The sequence below is a fragment of the Parasteatoda tepidariorum genome, chromosome 1 (genome assembly GCF_982258835.1).
Source record: "Parasteatoda tepidariorum strain Cologne lab strain chromosome 1, Ptep-v5.0, whole genome shotgun sequence".
NCBI lineage: Eukaryota > Metazoa > Arthropoda > Arachnida > Araneae > Theridiidae > Parasteatoda > Parasteatoda tepidariorum.
The window spans coordinates 84,952,373-84,977,457 of record NC_141755.1 but is presented as its reverse complement, the minus strand read 5'-3'; the positions used below and the strand labels follow the sequence as shown (position 1 = coordinate 84,977,457).

General features: G+C 33.6%; 1 protein-coding gene across 2 annotated transcripts in view; it reads left to right on the top strand.

Annotated features, from left to right (window-relative positions):
• LOC107456778 (sushi, von Willebrand factor type A, EGF and pentraxin domain-containing protein 1) overlaps positions 1–25,085 on the top strand; it is a 49,221-nt gene that overhangs the window by 12,536 nt on the left and 11,600 nt on the right. For both annotated transcript variants that reach the window (XM_087168152.1, XM_087168149.1), the window contains exons 5-15: positions 175–348; positions 1,574–1,753; positions 2,264–2,349; positions 5,179–5,323; positions 5,863–6,036; positions 7,185–7,364; positions 8,913–9,086; positions 11,299–11,484; positions 14,154–14,257; positions 20,798–20,942; positions 23,560–23,958. In XM_087168152.1, the coding sequence (XP_087024278.1) occupies positions 175–348; positions 1,574–1,753; positions 2,264–2,349; positions 5,179–5,323; positions 5,863–6,036; positions 7,185–7,364; positions 8,913–9,086; positions 11,299–11,484; positions 14,154–14,257; positions 20,798–20,942; positions 23,560–23,958 (1,947 nt within the window). The remainder of the gene's footprint in view (positions 1–174; positions 349–1,573; positions 1,754–2,263; positions 2,350–5,178; positions 5,324–5,862; positions 6,037–7,184; positions 7,365–8,912; positions 9,087–11,298; positions 11,485–14,153; positions 14,258–20,797; positions 20,943–23,559; positions 23,959–25,085) is intronic.

The window sequence follows — 25,085 nt, the reverse complement described above, 5'->3', positions numbered from 1 at the left end:
AATTTCTGCACAACTTGTATTATTTCCATTTATTTGAATAAATGCAATGATATAATAAAAAGAAATATTATGCTGTAGTATTTTGTTTGCATAATTAATATATACTTCTATTCATGTAATAATTCATATAATACTTCTATTAAATGATCTCAATAGATCTGATTATCTTTCCAGAGATATTTTGCGAACAACCCTTTCATCCTGAAAACGGGAGAGTATTCTTTACCTCTCTGGAATACGGATCTCAGTTGAAATATGAATGCGAGACAGGATTCATTCTTAAGAACTATCAGACAAGAACTTGTTCGGAAAATGGCACATGGACCGGACCTGAACCATTATGCCTAGGTAATTACGATAATATCTGTTGTCACTTTTTCAAAAAGAGAGATTAAACTGAGGTGCTCAGAGCAATAATAGATTCGAGTTTTGAGACATTAAACACAAGGACCTCTGTAATTATTACCCTTAATGTGCATTTCTAAAATCCTTGCTAAAAATGGAAGAGAAAATTATCACCATTTGTAGGACCAAAACAATAAAACATACCTGATTGCCGGGAAAATAAAGATGAGTTGAAAGGTAATAATTTGAAATGCCTCAAGAAAAATTTCATTCCAGCTTTTCCAGTTATTCAACAAATCTCTACAAAAGTTTTTTTTCTTGAATTAAAGTTTGCCACTTATTGTAACTAAATTGTTTGAGCTAATATTTTACAAAGATTCTAAAAATATATATTTTTTTAATATGATGATTATGAAAGACCTTGAAGAGTCATCATTTACATTTCCGATGCTACAGTATCAACAAAATTGAGATTTGTAAATCTTCTTACACTTCATAAAAGTAAACGATGTTATTATACTTCTCAATAGTAACTATGGTTAGAATCCGTCATTATTCTTCCAAACTTTGCAAACATTATATTGCCAGTAACACATTAGAAAAGAGCAATGAGCCCAAGTAGCACAAAGTTTAAAGCTATATCAATACTACAAACAAGTATCATCATCAGTGATTGCAAAGGCAAGGAAGAAAAAAAAACTACAGAATTACCAACTCAACTGATTCCGCAATGTTCCTGTCCTGTCTATAAAATTTTATACTTCAAACTATACGCTATATAAGCTCAACGGGATAACTTCGTGACAATGCGTGATAACTTTAGTAACTTGATTTTCGTTTCTGTAGCAGAGCAATTTTACTAAAATCAAAGTCAAAGAAGATGGTAATGAAAAATACCATATAATCTGTCTAAGCTAAGAACTCCTCCAGCCGCAAAGTCTGAGGCCGTCTGGTACTATGGAAACAAGAATGGCACATTTTAGGGAGGGTAGCTTCACTCAAGGACTAACGCATCAGACAAGAAAACGATTCTCTTTCTCCCGCCGACTGGAGCCGAAATCACTCCAAAACAGAGACCCTGCACCCCTACTTAAAACAGTCATAATTCGTTACCATAGTCACCGCCACAGGTCCAGACGAATGTCTGGAGGAGTTCTTATTTTAGACAAACTATACATACATCGTATTCTCGTTGTCTTGTATAATAACTTGTATTCTAATTTTATAGATGCTCAGTGTGAGATGCCAAGTGCGCCAAAGCATGGTTTCGTTGAACTGTTGGGTGGAAATCCTAGAGTTGGAAGTATCGCCATTTACAAGTGTGAAGATGAGAGAATACTAGTGGGCTCAACCACATCTAAGTGCCTTGAGATCGGTGAATGGACTTTTCCTACACCAAAATGTGTGGGTAAATAAATTTTACTATGCTTGGCACTTTTTAATGTCACACATTTCAGATTTAAGACTTTACATATTTTGATCGAAGCAAAAGTCACATTATAATAATGATTAAAATAGGACATTTAATTCCTCGTCTTTTTGTGCAGTAGATGCATAGTATAACTGTATATTTAAAGGCTTTGCTTTTATATTTGTTTTATCATAGGTTCCATTTAAGCTATTTGAAATAATCCTATCTTAAGATTTTTACATTTAGGTAATTATTTTTGGACTTACGAGTCTTATAATTGCGGGAAATCTTTTTTATTTACATATACTATTTGAGATATGGCGAAATGTAAACAGAATGAAATTAAGAGTTCAAACATCAGACAGTTTTCCTCATGTACTAATTAATTATCGTATGCAAAATGCGATCATTAGAGCCACAAGTATTCCCATTTATTTCCACACTGTTTTTTTTAAAATAGTATTAAGAATTCTAAAAATAAAAAGTAACATTTTTTTGTGTTTACAGAGCCATGCATAGTGCCGGATGTGCAACATGGAAAAATTGGAAGATATGCTACAAAAAGATGGAATAGACAGAAAGTATACACTGAGGTAAAACAAGGAAATAATTTCCCCATAATTTACATTATGTATTTACATTCAATGTAATATTAATGTTAAGTTTTTAGAACATATCAGCTTGAAACTTAGTATGGAATATACTCAAAAGGCAAAAATTACGTATCTTATTGCAATCATATAGCATACACTTTTTTGCTTGCCTATAAATATGCTTTTAATCTCTAACTACTTTATAAACTAACAATTGTATAATTGAATTAGTAAGATTATTAAAAACAACAATATATATTTTAATCACGCCAGCCAGGTGGCCGAGCGGTTAGCGCGCCTGATTGCGAAGCCAATGGCCGCGGGTTCGAATCCCGCTCTGGGCATGGATGTTTCTCTCTCTTGTGTTGTCCTCTGTTGTGTGTGATGAGTGAATGTGGCCCATCCTGTGAACGGGTTTGTGGCAGTGTGGCGTGGGCAATGTTACTCGCCTCCTTGACTTTGGTTCACAGATGTCTACTGGGTAACGCGAAATGAGTAACAACTCAGGCATCGAATAAAGTTCAGTGCCTGTCATTCGAAAAAAAAAACATTTTAATCGCGTTAATATTTATCCCGTTTTCAAGTTATATTAGGGTGTTTCTTAACGACCGCTTTTAACTAATATTTTTAGAATCCTTGAAAAAAATTTAGTCGAAATATTCTCATTGAGAGTCACAAATTAATATTAAAATCAAAGAGAGGAAAAAACACCATCGAAATTTAACGCTTCTCTACAGATAAATGCGGGATTCAAACCTGTTTAATTGCTTGAAGTATATAATAATCACGTTTCAATTCCTCTTTATCCACTTTGGTTTTGATGCTTTAAATCCAGAATTCCTCATTAGTAATTAGCTAGATTTTAATAGCGTGTTTATTTTGCGCTCAATGGGATACCTGCAAGTGACGTAGTGTGGATAACTCGATCATGATTCGTTGTTGAAACGTGGCATTTACGTTAGCAACTGTTCTTTCCATTCTATTTCAAATAAGCCAAGCCCGTCAAGTATAAATTCTCGTAAGTGACATAATCTATATTCTTTCACAAAGATTTTTTTAAACGATTTCAATTCTTTCATCATTTATTTCTTACTTAACACAAAGACAGACATGAATCCATGTAGAACATAAACAAGCTAATTACGCTTCGAAGTTGCCAGGTACACAAAACAAAGATATATCACAGTTACAATAAAATGCATAATCAAATAATAAATCTAAGCTAAGTAAAATACGTTGGCGAGAAAGAATTATATTTCAGCAAATTCGACGTGTGATACGGCACTGCATTTATCTAATTTCACTTTATTTAACATTCTAATTTATGTGGAGAAACTTAGCTCAACTTTAAGACTCCGTGACAACGAATTTTGTTTGATCCACCTTTAAACGACTGATGGCCCCTCAGACTGCTGATTTATCTAAGTCATGTTGCAGAGGCATCACACACTCACTGTTACAAAATATTCAAATTCAACCAAATGCGTGTCAAATACACTGGTGGACAAAATTAAGACATCAGAAATTGGACACAGCTTCAGTGGGCTAATGTTCTCTTCACCGATGAGTCCAGATTCTGTCTACAACCTGATTCTGGACGGTTATTGATACGGAGGGAGCCTGGAACCCGATACCATTCCAGCAACATTATTGAAAGGGACCATTATGCTGGTGGAGGGCTCATGGTTTGGGCAGGGATCATGCAAGATACCCGCACACCGTTCCATGAGTTTGACAATGATTCCGTGAATGATTAGAGATACAGGCAGGAGATCCTAGAGCCCTGTGTGCGTCTTTTCAGGGGTGCTGTTGGCCTGAGTTCATTTCTATGGACGACAATGCGCGACCACATAGTGCTCTCATGGTTGATGAGTATCTGGAAAGCGAGGATATTCAACGAATGGATTGGCCAGACAAATCCCCTGACCTGAATCTTATTGAACATGCTTGGAATGCTCTTGGGAGAGCTATTGCGATGCGCCAACCTCCTCCCAGAACCATTCTGGAGTTAAAAATTGCTCTGGTGGAAGAATGGAAGGCTCTTCCACAAGTCCTCCTTAACTCCCTTATCAACTTATTAACAGCATACATACTCGTTGTGCGTGCTGTCTGTCTGTCAGGAGTGACCATACACCATACTAGAGGCAACACACACTGTACAAGCCTCACTTTTACTGTCATCTTTTTATTTTTAAGTTCAGACTACATTGGATTTATTGTCAATAGGTCTTGCCAGTGAATGGCACTTTCATTTTTGTTTTGCATACTTTATTATCATGGAATGAGCTATATCCATACCAAATTTCATTTATTTATATTCAGTATTTTTTGAGATATTTGGGAAAATGTCTTCAATCTCTTAATTTTGTCCACCAGTGTAGTTTTTTTTAATATGCACTCTCAGAATAAATGCTGCTGGTCATTTTTCACCCCCTATTTAAACGCATAATTTTCAACATCGCTGACGAAATTCGCATATTCCTAATCTCGTAAAAGTTAAAATTTTCATTTTCAATCTCATATTTTTAATTTGTTTTAATGCTGTCTAATATAGGATTGTGTTACACCGAATTCACAATATTTAACTAATTGTTTCGAGCAGAGTAATTTTAATCTTGCTTCACGGAGTCTTGCCTTTCAAATGAGTGTTTCTTCTTCTGAAAAGCCGTTGGTGTTGAGACTGACATTTTATCTATCAATTTATTCAAACAATTATCATAACACGAGTAAATATTTAAAATTAGATTGCAACCGACCATGAAGGTAGTCTTAACATTTTATTGGAAAATCTCTTTATGAAATTCTTATAAAGCCGTTATTCTTTTTCAGCTGCCAGTAGGAACATCTTTCAAAGATGGCGAGGAACTGTATTTAAAGTGTGACAATCAGTATGAACCGTTGGGAAGGAATAAGCAAGAAGAAAAGGTAATCTGCGAAAAAGGACAATGGCTTGAAACACCCACTTGCGAACCAGGTACCATTAAGATTTTTAAAAAATTTTCCAAAATTCAGACCATTTATTTATGCGTATATTGTAGGCTAATTTTATTTTAATTTAAAATTGGCGTTGGAAAGCCAACCCATTTCTGCGTTTAAGAGTAGTAATGTTCAAATGCGAAGCCTTGTAATTTTGAACACAACCTAGAAGACAAGGGAATTCCTAACTCAAGCACTGGAACAAACTAGCCTTCGCGGCGAACTTTTTTTGATGGAACTAACATACATTTGCGTTACATGGAGTGGAGGACCATGAAAACCACAGTTAGACCGAAAGCGAAGGGATTCTAACTCAACCGAGGATATATAGCTCTGGAACTCCTCAATATAGTTCCTTGATTTAAATAAGAAGTTAAGAACAAGTATCGTTAGTGCTGTTTAGTTTTTTTTCTTCCAATTTGATCACGATAGCTCATAGTTTAGTATTAATGTAGATTCATTTAACTTCAATATATGATTTAAACCAATATTAAAAATAAATTGAAATAGGCTACAGCTTGACTTTATTATTTCTAGCAAAATGCCGATCGCAACCTCCAGATATGCAAAACGGCAAAGCAGCAAATATCAACAGGGAGCATACTGGTTACGTTGTTTACTATTGTGCAAACAATTTCAAGAAAACGAAGTATGGAAATGTCACTTGCCGTTTTGGAACTTGGGAAGGAATTCCGCCTACATGCACTGACAGTAAGACAATTCTAGTTCATTTTTGCCATTAAAATATAATTGAAGTGATTTAAATCGAAAAACTTAATATTTTTGCTCCTAATTTGATGAAGGGTTCCTCCATTTAACTATGAAATATGACACTTTTACATCTCATATCCCAGTTCGGGAATAAATATTTTGCTCAAGACATGTAGAGAACTGATATTTTTATGTTGTAACTGCGCTTGTTCAGAACATACGTAAAGGAAACTGCGTGGAGGTGATAAATCTCTTTAATAATTGGGCTGAATGTAATTGAATATAATAAAAATATTGAATAAAATAAAATAATAGGAATAAAAAAAATATTGAAAAAGTAAACATTGAATTGGCAGAGGGTCTCATGCTTCTTATAATTTTACAAAAACACATGAGCTTTTAATATTTTTCTTAGAAAAACTTCTCCTAAGAATGAATATTTATTGACATTTTTTTTAAATATAAACTTAAAACTAAATATTCTTTTGAAAAAGCTTTTTTCGCACATTTTTATTTACTAATTAAAGATAAGATTTAATACTATAAAGTCTAAAAATATTTAAAAAATAAATGGCTAGCAAAAGCATGAATAAAATAAACTAAACACATAAAGAGATAAACAATAAAATAAAAGCAGACGATAAAATTAGAAGACCTTTTTAGAACAACAAAGTTGTTGGTTTTTTTAGAGATTAGTTTTGTTTTGGAATTTGAGTTTTCTTATAACCGGTTACGGGTTTTTCTGGTTTGTTTTATGATATTTTAACTATCCCGTTACGGTTACTTCATAGTTTTTACTGTTAGTGAATAAAAGTTTTTTTATAAGAAACAGAACTGTTATGTAGCTTGATACGTTACAATACGTATATTTTTTACATCTTTTAAACTAAAGCCACAAGAACTAAAGCCGCAAGATTCCGATCACGAAAACACAGTGTTGAGAAAATTATATAACTGAATTATGAATAGATATTCAATACAAGAAATGTATATCAAGCTAGATATTAGACTGATATGAATTTTATAATAAGTTGAATCTTTACTGCTACTGAAAATCACTTTTATTATATAAAACTTAAAAGTTTTCGCTATTACTCGAAACTGAAGAAAAAAAGTAATACAATTATTTATGTATTTTTTCATTTCAGGGCGTTGTTATGTGGATAAACTCCAATTTCCAGGACTCGTGAAAGGAAGAAAAAATATATATAAGCACAGAGAGGTATTCAGATTTGAGTGCGAAAAGGGATACGATGTCACGGAGTCAGAAAAGAAGCTTGTATGTAATGAAGGCACATGGAAGGGAAACTTACCTCCTTGTAAAGCAGGTATTTTTAACCATCGTTTAATGATAGGAAAAAAAGTTTCTGAATCGCATGTTATATTATACACTTTATGATAGGAAACTTTCGCCCGGTGGTAGAGTGGTAGCGTTTCGCGCTGTCGTGCTATAGATCCTTGGTTCGATCCTCGGACCAAGCAAGGTTGACTCAGCCTTTCATCCCTTCAGTGGGTCGATTACATGAGTACCAGGCATGCTTGGGAACTAAACACTGGGGGTTCCGAGTTGGGCTGACCACCAAACAGGAACATCTGCCCCTGCACTTGAGAGCCCAAAGGTCAAGAAAACTGAGATGGGCGCAGTAGTTGCCATAAACCTATGGTGTCATGCTATATAAATGCCATACAGATCTCTATGGTTACCATAGGCCTATGGTATACTGGCATACAAATTTTTGTGGTTGCCGTAGGCCTATAGTATCCTGCCATACAAATTTCTATGGTTGCCATAGGCTTATGGCGTTGTACCTAAATGCCATACAGATCTCTATGGTTACCATAGGCCTACGGTATCCTGCCATGCAAATTTCTATGGTTGCCATAGGCTTATGGCGTTGTGCCATATAATTGCCACACGGATCTTTATGGTTACCATAGGCGTATGGTATCTTGTCATACAAATTTCTATGATAACCATAGGTTTCTCTGTGGCAAATTTTCCTAAGGGATGTTTGCTTGGTATTTCCTACACTGATGTTTTATTTTAAGGTTAAATGCCACTGACCGGTATACACTTCAGCTTTATTCCTTTAACTGAAGCACTATTGTAAATTTGAACGGTCGTCATAACTTTCTTCCAATTCTTAACAACGAATTTTTTAAGTATTATTCGAAAACGTTCAGTAGTGAAATTCTAATCTCGTTACTCCACAAAATAATCAAAATATTTTACATTCCCAAAAAAGTCGGGGATTATATGAATAAACCTGTAAATTTATAGATATTCAATAATTCATCACATTTACCAAGTTCAGTGAATCATCATTGGTCGCACTTCATAAGAAAATTTGAACGTTTTTTCTGTCTTTCGGTTGAAACTATGTGAGTCTGTGCCAACAAAATATACTTTTAATTCATATATCAAAATCAAAATGGTCAACCACGTACCATTTTTCTAAGAAAAAAGTCTCTAAACTTCTACTGAGTTCTTGGAAATAATTATAGAGCCTTGAAACTTCAAGAACGAATATAAAGTTTTTGAAGCCAAAAAAATGTGTTTTAATCACTAAGACTGTCAAGTTTGCCGCCAAATCGGTAAAGATCCGACCGTTAATGAGAGCGTCTTTCCTTTGTGAGTTGTTATTTTGGGCAGTTAAAACAAGTAAAGTCGCCAAGCTCAAACTTAGAATTTCGGGAAAATGGTGCGTGGTAAACAAAAAATAATTATAGATTCGTAATGTTTAGCCAAAAATATATGAGAAACCCACATTATCATCTAAATGACGTTTTGCCCGCTGTACTACGATAATTACACGCAATCAACCAGTTTTTTTAGATTTACCTTAATACATATTTATTTTATCTTTCTTTTACAGCAAGCTGCGTAACCTCTCCACCTTCCATAAAAAATGGAAGAATTAAATCTTATTCTGAGCTTCACAGCAGTTTTGTGAGTTATGAATGTGAGGAAGACTATTTCTTGCAGTCGTCATCAAATGTCCAATGCTTGTTTGGAGAGTGGAAAGGAAATCCACCGTTGTGTAAAGACGGTGAGTATTCAAACAATTGGTTTGTTAGACATTTTACACTATAATAGTAACGAAACTGCACTTTTAATTTTTAATCTTTAATTTAGAATAATAATCGAAATAAAAAAAATTAATAAATAGCAAGGAATATCATTTAGAACGGCTGGGAAAAGAATGTTATACAAAGGGGAAGGTTGCTATCGTTGGGCCAGCTCCTTTGTTTGACCATCTCCATCATTTTTTAGTTAGTGCCAGCAGGTGCTATCTATTGCCTGTTTGGTGTTCTTTACGAAGTTTGAAAAATGAAATAAGTACAGGGTTATTTATGATTAAAAACGAAGACGAATATGGCAAAAAAGAACATATGAAATTATTCCGAAAGTATTTAAGTTTTAATTTTAGCAGTTGCAGGTAAATGGCAGTAACATGTACCACTGAAGCCAGTTGTAGTAAAGAAAAATGGCGTTTACAGGCGGAGGGAATTATGAATAACCCTGTATAAGTTAATTCACCTATAAAAAAAAGTTCTTTTACAAAAAGATATAAATATTGGACTTTTATTTTATTTTTTTCAGTTTTAATAAATTATGGATATCAGCGAGACGTTCGTAGCATTTTAAATGTTACTGATAATATCTATAGCCTTATTTAATCAATTTTATTTAACCTTATTAATAATAAATGTAGTAACAGAATTTACAAACGTACTACATATCGACTGTCAGTTTTTTTTTCCTCATTGAGCAAGTCCGATTTGCTATAAATCAGGGGTTTCCAACTTACATGAGGCCGGGCATCGCAATTAAAAACACCACTCAAACGCCAGTTAGTAACCACTGCTATAAATGATCTGGTGACTCAACCCTAGAAGCAATATCCAGACTAACATTTCGCAAATTGTGCAATAAAACTACTGATCTGAATTATTTAAAACATATCAGGTGTAATCAAACATGCAATTGGATAACGGGAAAATATTCGCTGTTCAGTGCGGAAAAAAAAAGAAAAGAAAACATGAACCACCCTGAATAACTTTTGATCTAATGCTTGGATCTTCACGTTCTAGGACTCAATCTTAATGACTCGAGGGGTTGACCTCAAATATGCTAATTAATAAGTGCAGACGATATTTTAAGTTACGAAATCAGACGCAAAAAAAAATACTTTCTCTGAGGATAATAAACATACCTTTTTTCGACGGATTCGGATTTCTGACCCCTAAATTATTGGGAGTAGCAGCAATCTGGGAAATATGGTTCCAATAGTTAATGTTAATTTTACTTTTTGAGTATTTCACCATATCTTGAGAACTTTTTATTTTGAAAAATTTTTGCTCACAATTGTAAATCCAAGGATAATTCCATACAAGAAATAGCTTTAAGTAAATATTTATTTAATAATTTTGAATTATGAACAATTTTTTGCATTGTTTTAAAGAATATAATTTTTCATGGCAAAATACAAAATTTGAGTGAAATCGGCGAAATAGTTCCTGAGAAATTAAATTTCAAAAAAGTCAGATATTTACACAGACAGAGAGAGAGAGAGAGAGACACCAATGCCACGAGCGGGTTTAGTATCCGCGACCATTGGCTTCGCTATCAAACCCATGCATTGACTGCTCTGTCCAGCATTGGTCCAGCGGTCTTCGAAAGTGATGCACCCTACGTTTTAAGTCCGATAGATATAAAAAGGAGAAGGTATATATATTTTTTTACTCCTAAATCTGAAACATAGGACACATCATCACAATCCCCACTGGAAATTCCCCTCGACGTCGTTCAAAAGTGATGTTCCCTACGCATACTGACAAAAATATAATTATTTCCTCCTTTTAATCTACTCGTAAAACGTAGTTTTTAAATTGCAACCCTGCTGCATTTTGCAAGAGATTCTCAATTTCAGACTTCATTTTCCGCTTTCTGTAATAGAATCGAAAAATCTCTCGAATTTTTGCTGATTATGGGGACCAACTAAACATTGTCAATTTTTTTCTCTCTATTAGCGATAGAAAATTTAATTTCTCTTGGCAATTTCATCGTTTGTGCCGCTCCATCGTCTTCGTCACCGTAAATAAAACCATCGATTGTCACAAACGTGCCAGCCCTGTCTAATTATGATATTTTTCAAAGTGCTTGAAAATATTTTTGAGTGCTTAAAAGGTGCATATTTCTTGTTGAAAAATTTGGCTATGCACCCTGGATAAGTTATAATAAACAATATTTTCTTTCAGCTCGCTGTTATTTTCAGAATCTAAAGTTTAAAAATGGGATGACGGTCCCTTTCAAAGATCCTGTCCTCAACGGAGAAGTTATAGAAGTAAAATGTGCTGCAGGTTATTCTGTTACTTTAAGCGTTAAACCCCCCTGGTGTTCGAACGGACTATGGACTGAATATGGAACATCACCCTGCAAACCGAGTAAAAATATTATATAAGTATTTTTTCATTACATCCTTTATAAATATTAGTGTTAAATTTAAAAGAGATTTTGACAAATCCAGATAGTTGGATAAACCGGGATCCAGCCTCATGAACTACACATTCCTCCGAAGCTTCGCCTGGTACCTTAGGTCACGAGGACCCCTAATCCATTAGTGGCTCTGCGACGGTAACTCCTCTGACGAAACCACAACCAGAGGAACGAGTGTGGACGTAACCAGCCCTGCTTTTTACGACTGCAGGCCCGCCCACCTCACTTGTGTCGGGGAAACGTCAACTCGACATTGCGTGTCACCACACGGTTTCTACCTTCGTTTTCTAGGGAACTCCTTAGTTAGTGAGGGTGGTTTTTCGAGTCCAAAATTGGCCCCACCGTTCTGATGAGCAGTGCAAAGTTTTTTAACGACTGACTTCTATGCTCAACGGACTAACGTCGGGGACGACTTTAACGCGCCAACGCTGTGCTAGGCGTCGCCTTCATTTGACCAACAAGCGGTTGGCCGGGAAATTTCTCGCCCCTTCGAGAGCGTTCTTATGAACGCTTCTACGAAGAGCCTTTCCCTTTCGGCAATCGTTGGGTTCGAAAGGATGTCCAACGACTGTCTTCGCCCTTGAGCGGAGCCACTTGCATGGATGTCTCGCTCGACGACATGAGACCGTTCCTTATCTGAGTTCCGAACCACACTATGATTCGAAACTCTCGGAAACGTCGCTGTGACTCTTCAAAGAGTACTCCGTTTTTTTGCTACCTTCGACTCCAGGTTGGAGCTTCCGGCACCCATCGGACGGGACTAGGACCCAAACGACGAGGACGGAACGGGACGAGGATACGTCCGATCATGAACTACACAGTAAAATATTTTAGTGCATCTTAACACCAAAGAGTTAGTGAAACACTTATCATGTTCTTTTATACTATTTGTTGTAAAGTAGCCGCCACCATATTTGTTATTCAATAAACACTAAAATTTATAATAACAATGCGATATGATACACATAAGAATCAATAAAATTGCTTTTAATATGCAAAGCAAGAATCATAAATGTAAGATTCGTATATGCAATAATTCTAAAATAAAATTATTTTATTTATCAAACATACGCACAGAATTGCCTAAAATGTGGGTTTAAGGAAATCAAAACGTATGTTAAGCAAAACACAGCCAAAATTCGTCTCTTCAATGTTTAACCTAAATTGAGCAACTAAACAAAGAGTTTCGCACTTTTCCTTACCTCTTTAAGCACTGAGCAAAGTCTATAATTTTGGGGTGGGGGTGATAATATTGCAGTGCAATTTTTCAGCTGATTTCTTTGAATTCAGAACACTAAAAGATAAAATGGTTTTTAAAAATCTAAATTTGTGCCGAACTTTCAAATTGTGAATAAGGGAAACTGGAAGAGTCTTGTAGTGGATAGGATTAGATGGCAAAGACTACTTGGGACTGCCGTGGCCTGTAGTGCCTTGAAAGAAAAAGAAGAAGAAATTCATGCCACGTAAATTCAATAAAACTATTATAAGTCTATGGAATCTGTGAAAATCTTGTAAAATGAACTTTTGACTTTTCAACAACAAAAAATGTGCTAAGATTTTTAAAAAAAAATTTACTAAGTTTTTTAAAAAAATTTCCTAAGTGATTTAGGAAAATAGATTACAACAGATTACGAATTTATTTCATCCCATTATTAGAATAAAAATTGTCTTCGGTCTTTTTTTTTTTAAAAAAAAAGTACAGTTTCGTTAAAAAAAAGTTTAAAAAATATAATCAATTGCTATGATTGTCTTATATACGCATTTCGAGGTGTGTATATTTTCGTAAACAAGCATTTTTAGCCATGCCCATTTTCTGAAACTCTCATTTTGAGCTATGTTCATTTTCCTAAGCAAGCATTTTGAGCTATGACCATTTTCTAAAACTCTCATTTTGGGCTATGTCCATTTTCTTAAACACGCATTTTGAGCTATGACTATTTTCTAGAACACGCCTTTGAGCTAAGTTAATTTTCTTAAACTCGCATTTTGAACTATGACCATTTTCTAAAACTCTCATTTTGAGCTATGTCCATTTTCTTAACCACACATTTTGAGCTATGCCCATTTTCTAAAACTCGCATTGTGTGCTATGTTCACTATCTTAAACACGCATTTTGAGCCATGACTATTTTCTAGAACACGCATTTTGAGCTTTGTCCATTTTCTTAAACGAAACTGAACTGCATACAGAAAAAAAGCTCATCGATGATATATTTGTTTTTATCGACCAAGTATTGGCATAATTCTGAACAATCATTAATATACCCTCCACAATGTCGTTTCCTCATGTTAAATATTTATTGTTGGAACTAAAGAGCTAATTCTCCTTATTTTCAAACCCAATTTAAAATTATCATTATTTAAATCAACAAAAAGTCTATACTACAAATGATTATTATAACAAATCTACATTTTAAACTCTATTTTGAAGTTTCAAAGATTTAAAAAATTTGCTCAATTTTAATAGCAACTCGTCTCATTACTTTTAAAATTTATTGTATTAAAATTAACTATACCAAACAGCAGAAATATTAAGATCTGAAAATAAAATAAAAAATTTTAGTATTACTGCTTAAAGGTATGTTAACATCAGTTACATATTTTATTATATTTTCAGACAATTGTCCAGTTCATCAAATAAATAATGGAGCTTTCACAAGGCGTTTAGCAAAGGTAGTATGGCGTTGGAACGGTCGTGTCACGGAATACGAATATGTGATGGTAATTATTAAATTAAATGAAAATTAAAATATATATTAAGCCATAACATTTTTGTTGCTTTGTGCGTACTGCGGAAACCATCGGTGTGACCCATGGGAGCATATGTGAGACCGGCGCAAGCCAATAGTGCGTACTGACGCAAATGCGATCTTACTGAGGGCTTCGACTGTTTACTGCTGTCTCATGTGTATATTCATAATGTGTTTCTCTCGTATATGTTCAACGCTCGCAGAAATCTCACAACTTGTTACTTACAAGGGAAGTGTGACTCGCCAATTTTGAAATGAAATAATGGGATGTATGCCTTATGAGTAGAGCCCGGATTTTGATGACCTAAAAAATCTCAACTAAGGCCTTTAAAAATTGCAAAAAATGCCCTTAAAAAGTGCAAAAAATGTCCTTAAAAAGTACAAAAAATGCTCTGAAAATGCGAAAATGGCGCTAAAAATGCTTTATGACATGACTTAAATAAAGTAAAAATATTGAGCTAAAACAATGTTTTACTCTCTAAAATTATTATGAGTCATTTCAAAAAATATAAAGCAATGCAATACTTGTTCGACGTTCGTTAAAGTTTGAAAAATATGTTTTCTATCCTAAAATAACAAAAAAAAAGAAAATGTATTGACTCCAAAACATTTTCATTTTGTATAGAAATTTTAATAAATATAACAACTTCCATCTCATAATATTACTAAATATCAGATTTACATTGGATTATTAAATGATTTTTGATATTTTGAAATGTAAACGAACTTCTCTAGTCTGAAAGTAAATTTTTATACCTGGAGAAGCTCCTTTCAACGTCTACTGATGTTATTGGTGCATACTTGAAGAAGACGGTCTCACTTACTAACAATTCTTCTTCAATTTGAAAAGATGTTGCTTCACCTGTTAATATCCTAGAGATTTTCTTCATTGTTTGGAAGTCAGTGTTCTTCCCCAAAACTTTGCTCAATTTAGCTGCTGCATTTTGTGCTATCTTTCCCCTTGCTTTTTGCAACACTTTACTCACTACGTCAATATAATTTATTGCATCGCAAAGTTCCAATTCTTGCTTCTCCAAGTTTGTAATTGTCGAGGACACAATAACAAAGTTAGGCTTGATAAATGATAAGTTTCCTTCGATTTTATCAGAGGCCAACACGATTTCATGTAATAAAAATGCCCCAAAAAATAATAAAAATTGGAAAAAATTAACAAAAAACTTAAAAAATGCTTTAAAATGCAAAATACGGCCCAGAATTTAAAAAAAATGCCCTATAAATCTAAAAAAATGCTCTAAAGGACAAAAAATGTCCAAAAATGCAAAAAATGCAAAAAAAATACAAATGTCATCAAAATCCGGGCCTTACTTATGAGGAATAATCTTAGTTGGCAACATTCGTTTCGGCCTATAGAAGGTCCTGTGAAAGATAAAAAATAATTCAATATATAGAAAAATTGGTATTTTATTACTTTAGTGCAGGCTATTAGTTATTGTAATTATCTCATACTCCAATTAATTTTGCGGTACTTTCACGTACTATGTAATGCATATTTATTGTCAAAACTGATTTCGAAAGTTTTATATATCTGCAGTTTTTCAGAAAAACCTGTTCAGTTAATTTTAAAAAAATTGACATCAAATTTTTTTACATTTTTTTTTTTTCAAAAATTTTTTTAAATCAATTGGAGTATGTAATAATTGCAAATCAATTAATTAATTAATAATTAATTAATAATTGATTAATGATTAATTAATAATTAATTAATGATTAATTAATATTTAATTAATAATTAATTAATTAATATTTAATTAATAATTAATTAATTAATAATTAATTAATAATTAATTAATTGCAAACTATCTGGAGTATAACAAACTGGAGTATAAAAAAACACCGATTTTTCTACATATTGAATTATTTTTTATCTCTCACAGGACCTTCTATGGGCCGAAACGAATGTTGCCCCCTAAAATTATTCCTCATAAGGCATACATCCCACTAGTTCATTTCAAAATTGGCGAGTCACACTTCTCTAGCTTCCCTTACAAAGAGAAAAAAGGAAATTTCGATTATTTGGCCAGTCATTTTCAGTCTAAAATAAGTTTCAGCTGTTGCCAGGGTGGTGTGATTGTTGCGTTAGCATTCTTTGCAATATACATATGTGGTACATGTGATTTTCATATTATTATTTGCTGCTATTAATAGCCTAAAAATATTGACCAGTAGTTTTCAAAAATTCGTTACGAGAGACGACAGAGTGATGTGGATGAAACTTCAGTTAAGATTACAATGGTGAAATACACGATACGCATTAAGATATTTTGCCATCTTCTGATTCTGAAAAGAGATATGAATTATTAATGGGATGGTTAGATGTAAAAGAAAAATAATATAAGAATACCTAGTACTTCGATCAATTTAGAAAATTCGAATTTTGATGAGGTTGAAATGCTTGGATGAAGTATTAATTTTCGAATTATTCTTATTTCTTAAGAGAAAGTTTTTATTTATAATACTCGCTATTTGTTCAATTTTCAATATTCAAATACCTATACTATAACTATCAAATCATAGCGCTTTAAGCCTAACTTTATCAGTGGTGAACAAACAATATCTATATTATGGGGACCGGAAAGTAATGTTGTTTCGGCGTATTAAATATTTGTTCGTCTTAAGAACCAATCCCTTTTTTCCAGATCCATTTCGATTCTTTTTCGATTCGGCATTGAAAGGTTGTTGCGAACGAGGGTGAATCTTGGTAACAAATATCAAATGCACCGAAACGGCATTACTTTCCAGTCCCCCTACTATATATATATATATATATATATATATATATATATATATATATATATATATATATATATATATATATATATATATATATATATATATATATCTTTATATATATATTTCGTCTGTTTGTGTGTTTGTCACTGAACTCCTCCTAAACGGATGGACCAATTTAAATGAAATTTTCTGTGTACCTTCAGAAGGATTCGAGAATGGTTTGTATCTAATTTTTTTTCATTTTTTGGACAAATTTAACGTATATTTTAAATATATCTTTATTTAATCGTATTCGGATCCAAACTAGACATAGAAACATAATTAATCAAAAATAATATTCACGCACGTTGCAACAAGTCATATTAAACTCTAATACTTATGCATGCCCTTAATAGAAAAGCATCAAATATATTTGCAAGTATGTGAATAAAGGCAATGATATAGCAGTATTTCGAGTTGAAAATACCAATGTGACTGCTCTTCCAGTGAATAACAACGACGAAATAACGCTGTACCAAATAGGCCGGTACATCAGCTCCAATGAAGCTGTTTGGCGTATCTTTGGTTTCCCAATTAATGAACGGGATCCAACCGTTATTCAGTTAGCCGTCCATCTTAAAAACGGTCAGAGCGTATATTTCACGAACGAGACAGCGATTGACCGAGCTATAAATCCACCAAAAACTACACTCGCCAAATTTTTTGAATTTGGTAATCGTACGGATGCTTTTGGCGTCTTTGCACGGACATTACTCTATTCAGAAGTACCACCTTACTTCACATGGGTTCAAAAAAATGGACACCCCACAAGCAAAGTACACCGGTTGATGCATGTCCCGGTTTATTCAAATCAAACGCCTTGGGGAGAATATTTACAGTCAATCCAAGGCAGACTGAGTGCTTTTATTTTCGACTGTTGTTGGTTAATTACACCGGCTCATTGTCATTTCAAGATATATGTAAAGTCGATGGAAATCAGCATCCAACGTATAAAGATGTATGCTTTGCACTCGGCTTGCTGGAAGACGACAACCAGTGGGAATGTATGCTTGCTGAAGCAGCATTGAACTGTACTGCAAAGCAAAATCGTCTACTATTTGCTATAGTATTAGCTACATGTTTCCCGGCCCGTATAGAAACGTTATGAGAATATCACAAAGATTCGATGACTGATGATATACGGTATCAATATTGCACACGTTGCAACGATCTAACGATAGTATTCAGCGATGCTATGCACAATGAAGCACTGATTGTTATTGAGGATCTTTGCATTATTATTGCCAAATTACCACTCAGTCATTTCGGTATGCTTTCGCCAAATCGAAGTGCATCTGATTTATTAACCACTGACATGAATCGTGAACTTCAATACAATACGATAAAAATGGCAGCGATTGGTACTCGCAATATTCCACTAATGAATGAGAAACAAAGGAGCATTTATGACCGCATTATGCTCGCAGTTTCAGCAGGACAGTGTGGATTTTTTTCCTGCTGCACCAGGTGGAACTGGCAAAACATAAATTACTTCGCTAATTCTCGGTGAAATACGATCAAATAATGGCATCGCGTTGGCCGTTGCATCATCTGGCACTGCGGCAATTTTATTGGACGGAGGCAGAACAGCTCATTCAGTATTTAAGCTGCCACTAAATATTCAAACCCACCCAGATGCAGCGTGCAACATAAAAAATATTTCTTCTATGGCCACAGTGTTAAAACACAGTAAAATTATCATCTGGGATGATTGCACTATGAAACACAAAAATCGCTTGAAGCGTTGAGCAGGACATTGAAAGATATAAAAAAATAATGACAAATTATTTGGCGGCACTCTGTTACTCCTTTCAGGTGATTTCAGACAAACACTTCACGTCATTCCGCGTTTAATGTACGCTGATGAGATCAATGCTTTCTTGAGATCATCTCCACTTTGGCGTAATGTTGAAAAAGTTCTACTAAAAGTAAATATGCGCGTCCAAATGCTTCAAGATCCATCTGCTGAAACATTCTCAAAACAATTGTTAGATATCGGTGATGGAAAGGTTACTAAGGATGAGACTGGATGCTTAAATTACCGGACGATTTCTGCACAATCATTGATTCACAAGATGCTCTCATTAGCCTAATATTTCCCGATGTACACACGCAATGCATTCATCATGAGTGGCTGGCAGAAAGGGTGATTTTAGCAGCAAAAAATGTGGACGTCAACGAATTGAATCTGTAGATGCAACAGTTATTGCCAGGTAACTTGGTGACATGCAAATCCGTTGATGCAGTTTGCGATCCCATTGAAGCTGCAAATTTTCCAACAGAGTTTTTAAACTCATTGGATTTACCTGGCATATCACCGCATAATTTAGTACTCAAAGTAGGATCTCCGGTTATTTTGCTTCGTAATTTGAACCCACCTTGGCTGTGCAACGGCACGCGATTAGTCATTTAAAAATTAATGAACAACGTCATCGAAGTCATTATTTTAAATGACAAATTCCGGGATGAAAGTATATTACTTCCACGAATCCCTATTATGTGCCAATCCCTATTATGCCCCCACAGATGTGCCAATTCAATTTAAACGCATTCAGTTCCACATTAGATTGGCATTCGCAATGATAAGGCCAAACAATGTCTGTTTGCGTCTTAGATTTGAACACACCATGTTTTTCACACAGATACGTGGCATACTCTCGAGTGGGCAAACCATCCAGTTTATTTGTGTTAGCTATAGATGGAATGACAAAAAATATTGTACACTCCATTGCACTAAGAGATTAGTATTGTTGACTAATATTTTCAGAATTCGTTGTATATATAATTTATAAGAAAAAGTTGCAATAAATTTTAAAAAAATATTATTTGGTGTGTTGTTACTTTCACATTCCGTCATCGTTCACAGCTCTCCATGCCTCTTCCACTCATATACCACATACGCACACATTTACAATAAATAAGATATATTTTCATACTCTAGAAATAATTCATATGGCAAAACATCGTTTGCCGGGTCAGCTAGTATATATATATATATAAAACAATAAGTTTCATTTATTGCGCATAAGCTGCAAATAAACAGAACTCATAAGATAAGTTCACGATTATATCCGAAAAAAAGAGTGCTTTTTGCGGATATAATCGTGTGGGCTGTTGAAAAGATTATATCTTTTATTTTCCGGAATTTAAGTTTATTATGGTGAATATTTTGTCCTTATTTAAATGCATTTATTTGCATAAATAAATAGGGTGAATTGAAAAAACAATATTATAGTTTAAGTAAAACTGTTTGTATAAATCTTAAATGAACGTAAATAATACAATTGAAATATATTAAAAAATAATTTAACTACAATTAGGTATTTGATAATTGAAATATGGATAGAATTTTTTAAACGAAAATAAAAAACTACGATTTGACACAAAAAACTTTCTTAAACAGTAAAGTACTAATTTTCAGCTTTTGAACTAAATGATGCTTTTGAACTAAATGATGAAACATAAAAACTATTATAATTAAATTATTCATGTTCTGGAAACCTTAATAATTATAACTACTAGTAATAATTGAACCTACACCGAAATTTACACGTTCAAAGAAAATAAATTTTTGTAATTTTGAAAAAAGTATATTAATTTTATCTCTGTTAATAGTTTAAAGTCATTCAATGGCATATTTGAAGGGTTGCATGGAGTAATAAATATTGTAATTTTCTCGTAAAATTTCATGTTTGATTGTTCATTGACTGTTCATTTGCAGGAGACAATAGGGACTACAAAACCTGCTGAAGACAGACTCTTTGTCTCATGCCTTTACCCTTTTACTTTTCAAGGAAGAAACGATAATGATGTACAAGTAGTTTGCTCGGGAGGAAGATGGACACCAACTCCAGCTTGTGTCCCTTGTATGCTTAAATCTTTTTTCTGCTGCATTTTTTTTATATCAAACCGAATCCCAAACTTATATATTTATTTATCGTTAAAAGGTAACCCACATGATAATTGTTCATGAGTGGAACGTCGGATATACAACAGCAAAACACAGTACTTTAAAAATAAGGTAGATGAACTGTACTGCAGATTATATCTAGCAGTATGAAAGTATTTAAATTTTAAAGTAAATTCGTGCTGAAGATGGTGTCGCCCAGAACATAACGCACATTAGTACTGTTTTTACTCTGACAAATCATGAATTGTAACTTAATTTGCCTCCAATCGGTTTGTCTACAGCATGAATGAACTTTAGCAAAGATCGTGGCGTTTGCTTATCCTTGTCTAAGATTTGATATTTAGGTAAGGCCTTCACAAAAACTTCACAAAACTTACAGCCATTCGTTCTATCACTATAAAGCCACCATTCGATGATAAATTTACGCATAACGCCCTCACTACTGCTACGAGTTGTTCTGTTCTGGACGCATCCATCTTTAGCACGACTTAAAGCAGTCTCACGTAAATTGCAATTCGATTATAAGCAATTTGTGCTATATTCTTACCTTCTAGAATCCTGGGTGGTAGTGCTGCTAATCGCTTTAGCGAGACTTACGCTATTACGAGTGTTCATTTTTTCCTTTGTGCCAGCAACGCTTATCCCTTTCCGCCTCAGTGCATTCAGTCTGGTCACTCTTAATTCAAAATTATAATAAACTACTAGCAATGTAAAACCGTGTACTTCTAAGTGTTCATCGAGTTTTTAGCAAATACTGTTTGATCAACATGGAACTAAACTACATTTTTTACTTAGAATGCACTGGTCACAGTTACTATTGTATTTGCCGGGCTGAAATTTTCATCCGAAATTTGCTATGCGGGGAGGGAAATAAAGTCTCTTTGATTTTGTGCCATAACTTCCCACATAATCCTTTACTTTGCTGTCCATTAGATGCAAAGAAAATCAGTCTAAATATGTATCTTAAGCAAGTCTATTAACAAATACATATTTAGAAGGGGTAACTCACTTAACTCAAAAAAATTTTATTGTGTAAACAAGGAAATAAAACTGCACCAAAATAAAGCCACTAATGTTAATAGCCGATATATCCATCGTGTTCATATAGGACTTGGACATATGATGTTGCTTACCAATTAGCGAATCTTGAAGGCCAGTGGTATCAATATTATCCAAGGTTTCAATAACGGCCGCCCTTAATTCTGCCGTGGACTGAAACAGCGTTGGTTTATACAACCCTACGAAGGCTATCCCTTCACTTTTTCTTAGATATTAAGATAAATAAAGGGAAAAGACAGACCATTTCACAACATGCACCTTACTATTGAAAAACTAGCCTCGCGAAGATTTCACTATGAGATTATAAATCAACTTGGTTCACAGTTCTCTCTGAAAATGGCAGTGAATGATTTTCTGGAGTCGGTATACTCAATGTGATAGGAGTGAAAAGCCACAATAGATTTACCATCTCAGGCTGATGTCTTCCCTCATTACGAATCAAAATTGTTGCTGTTTCTAATCTTTCACTATATGGTCTCAGCTGTATCAAAACCAGGAGTCTAAACTCCCTGGCAAAGTCACACAGCAAAATTGATCGCAAGTTAATGTCCACCAAGGAAAATTCCAGACAATCAAGGTGCGTTCGGAGGAAGCAAGTTTCAGTTGCTACATGTTGGGAAGACTTTACTCCAAAATTCGAAAGTGCTGTTCGAATAAACATCCACCCTGCTTTCTATGAGAAGATTTTCTCTTATTTTACTATACAAGTAGTTTGTGATATAAATGAATTCACTATCCCCAAACAAAGGACTGTAAAGAGAAAAAGAATTTGTTTGGCACAGATGGCTTCGTGTGCAAATGCAAATTATTCATTGTACAGTAAGGTGAGGACTCATTTATTATGAGGGATGGTAAACTTATTCTGGCTTTTCTCTGTGACAGCGTGGAGGATACCTATTACCAAAAGTGCGAAAATCCAATTTACTGATATTTACAAAAGAATTAATGGCCCAAGTTGGATTTTCTAACAGAAAAAATTATCCCATTTTTTCAAAATTTTCTAAATCTGGAATAAAGAATGGGGTCGCCCAATAGGCATTTTGAAACTTACCCACCTCCAAGGGTGAGGCTGGATACATCAATTGAAAATATTTCACACATGTATTTTTAGATTTTTAATCTGATGTGCATTTCTCGACATATACCTCTTCGGCACCCCATATATATATATATATATATATATATATATATATATATATATATATATATATATATATATATATATATATATATATATATATATATATATATATATATATATATATATATACAAACAATAAAAATAAAATAATATAAAATATGAAATAGAAAACTATTAATGGGAAAAACCGAAAGTCTTTCTCAGGACACATCTTTTAGTATAATTTAATGCGATATTTCTGAATAAAGAATAATTATCCTAAGATAAGAATTATTCTTTATATAATAGTATATATATATATATATATATATATATATATATATATATATATATATATATATATATATATGCTTATGGTATGTGTATATTTCAGTCGGACATCACTATGAAGAGGAGAACTTAGCAGCAAGAGCAGCCAATCATTCAATTGCAATGTCTTCATCCACTTCTACCACAACGTCTCCAAACAAACAACCTCTGTTTCTACCTACCATTAATTCAGCTACTGACTTAGAGTCAACTGAAACACCCACGGCAGAACGAAAGCCATCAGAACCATGCTACTGCCTTTATGAGGGATCCGTTGACCTGGTAGCTTATTCGGGCAATGAATCGTTGAAGGCTGGAAGTAAAGTGAGATTAAACGCTTCTGTTAGGTTCCACTGCTTTCACTTTGGTTATCATCGTTTCATGGGCTCGAGGGAAATCCTTTGCAAGAATTGTAGACCTTGGCATTCATCCGAATATCCCAGTTGTGTAGTGCCTGTAAGAGGTACCTAACTTTTATTGATATACTTGAGAGATTTTGCACCAACTAAGAAAATTAAAGATTTCAACTGTGACCAATTTTTCAAATTTTTAATGGCACACTGTTAGAATTTTGATTCTAAAATTACGGTAAAATAACCGGCAGCAATATGTCCATCCAATTAACCTTAAAGTTTACGCTTTAGAACATTTCTTTATCTTTACGCGTTTGAAACCGTTTTCAATTGGTATGGTTAAAAAGTCTAGAATTAAAACTATACTGTTTTGAAAACTGTACTCTATTGTTTAATTTATTACCTGGACATTAAATTTATCTGGACATTGAAGTTAGGTTATGTTAGGCTTTTCACTAAGTAATGGACATAAGAATTGGGTTATGGTTGATTTGCATTTCGTCAGACTAACCATGAAGTGTGACTTAGTTAGTTATAGGTAATAATAATTTTAAAAACACAACTTTTTTTAAAATTTAATTTCTCAGAAACTATGCAACCGATTTCGCCTAAATTTTGTACTTTACCACGTAAAATTATGTTCTTTAAAATTATGTAAAAAAACTGTATACCTTACAATTCAAAAATTTTTTCGCTATTATTAAATAAAATAATGAAACATAATAAATATTTAATATAAGTTATTTTTTACATGGAATTATCTTTGGATAAACAAATTTTATAATTATGTGCACAAAATTTTCAATTCGTTAAAAAATTTTCTCAAGATGTGGCAAAATACGTAAAAATTAATATTAACAAACATTAATCCAAACTTTGGACCTCTCTCTCGACAAAGCCATTGAAAGTCTGTTTATTTATTTATTTATTTTTTTAATTTTATTTATTTATTATTTTTTGCGCACTGTAAACAGCTGCATGAACAAAGTGGCTTCATCTATAAGATGTTCACCTCATGCTTATTACTATAAGATTATTAGTCATCCGCTGTTGTATTAGATTTCCGATGATGGAAAATAAATTAATGAATTCGTAGTCCTTTTTACTTGGTTTAGCTTCTTTTTCTTCGAAGAACGTACGCACGATTCTTATTGGCTGTGAGCCTAGTTAGCGCGAAAAAAATTCTGGTTGCTTCACCATATTATGGGAAAACTGACAAAAACGATTTTTCTCACAG